At 42.2% G+C, this 6,555-nt stretch overlaps 1 protein-coding gene across 1 annotated transcript; it reads right to left on the bottom strand.

The window, feature by feature from the left end:
* Positions 1–5,266: 5,266 nt before the first annotated feature.
* On the bottom strand, positions 5,267–5,548 carry COCSADRAFT_104209 (uncharacterized protein; the record flags this gene model as incomplete). The annotated part of the gene is made up of 1 exon (XM_007707858.1): positions 5,267–5,548. A coding segment is annotated over one exon (282 nt), but the record flags the coding sequence as incomplete, so codon positions are not given.
* Between the last annotated feature and the right edge of the window lie 1,007 nt (positions 5,549–6,555).

Raw genomic sequence — 6,555 nt, 5'->3', positions numbered from 1 at the left:
CCGACGAAACCTAGACCAAATAGCTATAAGACTTAAGGACGCTGAAGGCGTACGAGAAGAACTCTAAGAGATGAAAGCCCTTTCCTCCATACGGTATAGAGGTAAGCTACCCCTAACGCACAGACTCCTAATCTCACGCTAAGTATAGAAAGTTAGTAACCTTCTAGCCAGCCTCTAGCTACGCCTACGCCCGTACTGTAACGGCGCAGGCAAGACTACTCGGATCAGTATCGGCGGTAGTGTCACTCAGAGGCATATGGGAGTGCGTGGGACATCAAACGAGCCTTAATTCGAATAGACACCTATAGGCCTTGTACGAAAGGATATCAAAAGTCTACAGAGCTAGCTACAGGGAGTGTCTCCTTATATACTTATCTTAGTCGGATCCGAATCGGATCCGACCTCACAACGAGTGGTTGATGAAGAGGGCGGCGAGTACTACCTCCGATCCGGCTCTGGGATTGGTCCGATACATGGCGAAGTTGTAACATCGTTACACGTACAAGAGTTTGGAAAAGCTAGACTCCTTAATATTAGAATCTTTAAGAAAGGCTTACACGAAGAATACACGCAGTAGAAGATGCAGATCTGTACGAAACTATCGGCGGATCATCTAGCTTACTCTACGGAGTTCTACCAAGCTTACTATATAATCTCCCGTATAGAAGGACTAGTCTTTTTAGTATTATAGACTTACGTACAAGACTTCACGAGTAGAAATCTATTACCTAGCTTGAGTAAGCTTTAGAAGCAACTAGACGCGTTCTTCAAAGACCCTTTAATTAAATAAAAAGCTCTATAGTATCTCTATACGACTAAGTAAGAAAAAGGCGAGTTTCTTTTCTACGTACGAGCTTTCAATCTAAAGTTCAACGAAGCTGGTTTTGGATAAGATAACAACGCGCTGAATATTAACTATCTTAAGAATTCTCTTAATAGAAAGCTACTACGCTACTAAGCTAGGTACCAGCCTTCTTTAAACGAGACGTACGACGTCTTTGTTCATCGACTTAGGAACACTTAGGAGAATCTTAAGGTAATTAACTAACTCTCGTCTAACGCGCCCTCTTACTCGACCTCTCTTCCTACGTCTACTCTAGCTGCCGTGGACGAAATGGACTAGACGCCTAATGTAGGCGCCATGCGTCCCCGTACGAGGAACGAGTACTAGGGTACATAAAACTAAATTGCTTAACGTAAGGAGGAGGGCAGCTGCTTACGCTATAGCATCCACGGCTACCTCGTACGACAGTGTAAAGCAGTAGTTCTAAAACGCACGCGCAAGCTAGAGACCGTGACAAAAGTCCTAGCTGCTACCTTAGAAGACGAGAGCTCGGACGAGGGAAAAGAGGAGCCCTAGTCCAAAAACGCCGACTAGGGCAGCCAAAGCAGGTTAAGCAGGTCGTACGACCTATCTAAGAGCTACTTTACTAACTAAAGCCTACTTAGCTAATGTCCATAGACGTAATTGTTAATCTTTTAAAAAACGCTACTACTATAATTGATAATAGGTACTGCACTTATGCGATAGTATGTGAAAGACTCATACGAGAACTTAACCTACCGCGCGTATCTATCTCTACTAGGGAGATTGAAGGTGTTAATAACCAGAAGAGCACCGTAGGAGCCATTACTTAATTTACTATAGACGTTGGAGGGATTAAGCGAAAAGTAGCCGCTTTTATCACCACGTCTACGTACGAGTACGATATTATCTTAGGGAAAACCTAGCTTGAAGATGTAGAAGGTGTTATTAATGCGGCCGGACGAACACTTCTTTTTCCACGTTACGATCTCTCTGTGCCTAGCATAGAGAGAACTAAACTACTACAGAACTTCGCTGTAATCTTAGCAGCCGCCTTTCAGGCCTACGTACGACGAAGCCGAAAATAGCCAGCTCTGCAAGTCTTCGCTACTAGTCTTTAGAACATTAAGAAAGCTCTCCGCCTAAAGACATAGCTAACTATAGCAGAAGTAACTAAGTCGCTTCCTTTATACTTACGACCGTACGCCTTCCTATTTACTCTAAAGAAAGAAGACGAGCTCCCGCCTCTATAAGGCCTAGACGTTAACTATAAGATCAAACTAATTCCTAAGAACGACGGGAAGCTGCCAGAAGTCCCGTACGGACCTCTCTATAATATATCTAGAGATAAACTACTAGTACTACGTAAGATACTGTACGAGTTTACTTAAGAAAGGGTTCATCCGCGTAAGTAACTCCCCCGCCGCGTTACTAGTCCTCTTCGTACGGAAACCTAGGGGAGGACTAAGATTCTGCGTAGACTACCGCGCCCTAAATGCGCTAACTCGTAAGAACCGTTATCTACTGCCTCTTATACGGGAGACGCTAAATTAAGTTAGATAAGTAAAGTGGTATACAAAGCTTAATGTTATAGCCGCCTTTTATAAAATTTAAATTACTAAGGGCTAAGAATAGATAACTACTTTCCGCACTCGGTTTAGGTCGTACGAGTGGCTAGTTACTCCTTTTAGGCTTACTAACGCTCCTAGCACATTCCAGCGCTATATTAACTAGACGCTGCGCGAGTTTCTAGACGATTTCGCTTCCGTCTACTTAGATAATATCCTAATCTACACGGATGGCTTAATATCCTAACATTATGACCACGTACGGTAAGTAATTGAGCGTCTATAAGCTGCGGGACTACAGCTTAAACTTAAGAAGTATAAGTTTAACGTCTAACGTACGAAATACTTAGGATTTATTCTTAAAGTAGGGAAGAGCGTCTTAATAGACACGGAGAAGACAAGAGCTATTTAAGAATAGGAAGCTCTAGCTACCGTACGAGGCGTGAGAGAGTTTCTTAGGTTCGCTAATTTCTACCGTAGATTTATCTCTAACTTCTTAAGACTAGTAGAACCTCTTATACAGTTAATAAGAAAAGACGCTAAATTCGAATGGGGCTGAGACCAAGAGCTGAGCTTTGCCGCCCTTAAGGAAGCTTTTCTCTCTAATGAAGTGTTAGCTGCCTTCGACCTAGACAGGCGGATAGTAGTAGAGTGTGACTTATCTAGACGAGTAATAGGTGCTGTACTTCTGTAAGATGACGATAAAGGTACTCTACGTACGATAGCTTACTTCTCCCGAAAGCTACTAGTTTATGAAGCGAACTACCTAATCCACGACAAAGAGCTACTAGCGGTGATCTACTACTTAAAAGAGTAGAACGCTAAACTATAAGGTGTACGAGAATTCGAAGTAGTTATAGACTATAAGAACCTAGAATACTTTACCTATAAGTAAAAGCTCTCTAAATACTACGTACGATGGAACTTAGAACTAGCCCGCTTCCTAAATATAAAACTCCGCTACCGCCCTGGCAAGAAGGACGTACGGGCGGACGCCTTATCTAGGCGAGACCAAGATATGCAGAAGGACGACCTAGACAAGCATTTAGCATTAAGAGAATTTATTATGCTAGTGCTAGCTCAGACCTAGGAAAGTATTGCGGTTATGCCTGTACGAGACACTACCAACACTTAAGAAGATATCTCTCCCCTAGTGTTAACTACACTACCGCGACTACTACATTTTCCTACGCTCGTATAAGATTATTGGGATAGCGCCGCACAAGAAGATTCTCTATACTAAGAAATAAGAGCGGCTGTGTGGGAAGGAAAACGATCTCTCTCTAGCTCTCGTAAGATTACTATCTCTTTAGGCGACTGTATAATTAACGCTAAAGATAAGTTATACTAGCGTAATAGAGTATAAGTACCTAAATGTGAACTACTTTAGACAGGAGTAATCTAAACTACGTATCTATCTCTGCTAACAGGATACTCTAGACGAGAGGAAATATACAGAATTATCGTAAGAGAATGGTATTAGCTAAACATAAGCACTAATATACGCCGTTACGTACGGAATTGCGAGCTATACCGGAAAAGCACCCCCTAGAGGGACGGGAAATATAGGTACTTGAAACTATTACCCGTTCTTAGTCGTACGTGGTAATATCTAACAGTCGACTTTATCACGGGTTTACCTAGCTCTTAAGGGAAAACTAATCTTATAGTAGTGAAGGACAGACTAGGTAAAGACATCGTGCTAATCTCTATAGACAAGATCAAGATAATAGACGTCGCTTGGGTCTTTGTACGGGAAGTCTACCAGCATTATAGCCTTCTATAGTCTATTACGTCCGACCGCAGTCCCTAATTCGCTAGCTCTCTTTAGAAACAGGTCTGCTAGCTACTTAGTATCTAGAGAAATCTCTTAACAGCTTATTACCTATAGACGGACGGAATAATAGAGCGCGCTAATAGCGATATAGAAGTAGTCGTATGGATCTTCTATAACTACGATCAAGATAACTAGGTATAACTCTACCCTCTTTTAGAACTTATACTTAACTCCCGTACGAATATAATAATAGGAGTTTTACCTTTCTTTCTATACTATAGTTACTATAACACTCCTTTCCCCTAGCTCTAAACGGTTACGTAAGCTGACGAAGTAGGAGAAGCTGTAAAGGAGATTATCTGGATGATTAGTAATACTGCTAACTAGGCTATATCTACCATAACCTACGCCTAATAAGAATAAGAATAATAAGCTAATAAGTCCCGCAGACTAGCGCCTACCTACCGCGTAGGAGACTGGGTATAGCTAGACTTACGCGATGTACGTACGGCTAGAAGTAGTAAGAAACTTAATTAGAAAAGCGCTAAGTTCCAGGTTACTCGCGTACGAGACCCTTACTAGGTAGAATTAGTAGTACTATGAGAAATAAAGACTTACTATATAGATAAGCTCCGTCTGGCGGCTAACGACCTATTCCTATCGCAGTAGATAGATAATACTAACCTAACTACTACAGTCGTATAAGATAATGAAAATAATAAGGAACACTTAGAGTGGATAGTACGAGATATTACAGATAAGAGAATAAGGCGCAGGCAAATAGAATACCTTGTTTATTGGGTGGGCTACGACGAGCCTATATAGGAGCCCGCCGCCTATCTCGCTAACACTACGGCCCTACAGTTATAGTTATCCCACACCTAACCTAGACAACAACCTAACGGATGACTTAGAAGAAACTGGCGAAGGTAGGCCTATCTACTCCACGAGTAGGGGGTTCTCGGCACCACCCGCAGCCGGACGACCACGCTGGTTGCCACTACTAGGACTATTAGAGAGCCTCTTGCGCCCACCTCCCATACGAGAGACTGCCTACTAAGTAATACTGTAACGAGCTCTATAGTCTTACCAGACGCAGTTAGAGTAGGCTCTACCCTACTTACTAGCGATGGATACGCAGCCAGCGAATGCGGTAAACTTCTTCTCGCCTCGCAGAACAGCGGCGCAATTATTCGTACAAAAAGCCGCGTTAAGAGCGCTGCGGCTATACATAACAAAGGCCTTGAGGTAGAACGGACGGCTAGTAAGAATCTGCCAAGTAGTAATAGTCGTACGTGCGATTATAGGCGAGTAGTCGCGAGGGCTCGGACTAAAGACAGCATCGTACGGACTGTTACCGCGAGGGCGATAGAAGTAGTTAAAAATACAGCGAATATCCTTCTACGTAAGTTAACACTAGCTGTATAAGAAGTTAGAAAAGTATTACGTATAGAGGCAACCGCATAAACACGGCGTAGCTTATCTACAACGCGCTAATCGAAGATAAACTAGACACGATACTTATTTAGGTTAACAGCGCCTAGCATATTAAAAGTTGGCAGTACAGCGCCTAGCGTCGTACAAGTTAGAGCCTAGTAGGCAGCGTTGAAGATTTAGTTAGCCACGTTATTAATAGTATTATTAGAGCCACCGTTAGTGTAAAACTGCAAACTATTAGTATTTACGTTAGCCCAAACACCGTAAGGGGGTAGTTACGCTTTCGGCGGCATCGTATAAGTGTAGTTAGAAAGAAAAGAAGAAATCTATATAGTAGTAGAGTTAAATTGATTTAATATAAAGGAAGAAAAAGCTAAAAGAGAGAGACGGCAGCTCTACATATCGTACGGAGGGAGCGTTTGCTCTCATAGAAATCCTCCTTTACTAGAGCAAACAAACGCCGCTGCTCCACCGCAAGTTAGGCAGCTGCGTGCTCCTAGGAAAACAAATAAACGCAAACATGTCCGTACGAGTAGAGGAGGGGAGTATTATAAAGGGCTACGCCCGTAATCTCTACTAAAGAGGATCACGTAATCTTCAACCACGTGATATACCTTCTATACGGACACGTAATCAGAAGCGAGCAGGTATAAGAGAAGTCTGTACTTAGTTATCTTCTCTTTTTCTTATCTTTTAGCTTCTGTACGATAGGTAGAAGCATACTCATTCGCTAGGCCTCTCCGCCCATAACAGTTATATCCCTATTAATAGCTCTTCTAGTCCTAGTAGAAAGCTTTAAAACCCGGCCTCTACTAGCTCTTTCTTGCTTAGTAATGTTTTTCTTTTTTTATTAATACGATAAATAGCGTCGTAGATAGATCTTAGAGGCTTCTGAAAGTAGATAGAAATGTTTTTAATAGCTATATTAGCGTTAATAAGCCGATTAACTTCAGCTTCAAATTTAGAAA

The sequence above is a fragment of the Bipolaris sorokiniana genome (assembly GCF_000338995.1).
Source record: "Bipolaris sorokiniana ND90Pr unplaced genomic scaffold COCSAscaffold_22, whole genome shotgun sequence".
Taxonomy (NCBI): Eukaryota; Fungi; Ascomycota; class Dothideomycetes; order Pleosporales; family Pleosporaceae; genus Bipolaris; species Bipolaris sorokiniana.
This window is presented reverse-complemented; position numbering and strand designations above follow the sequence as displayed.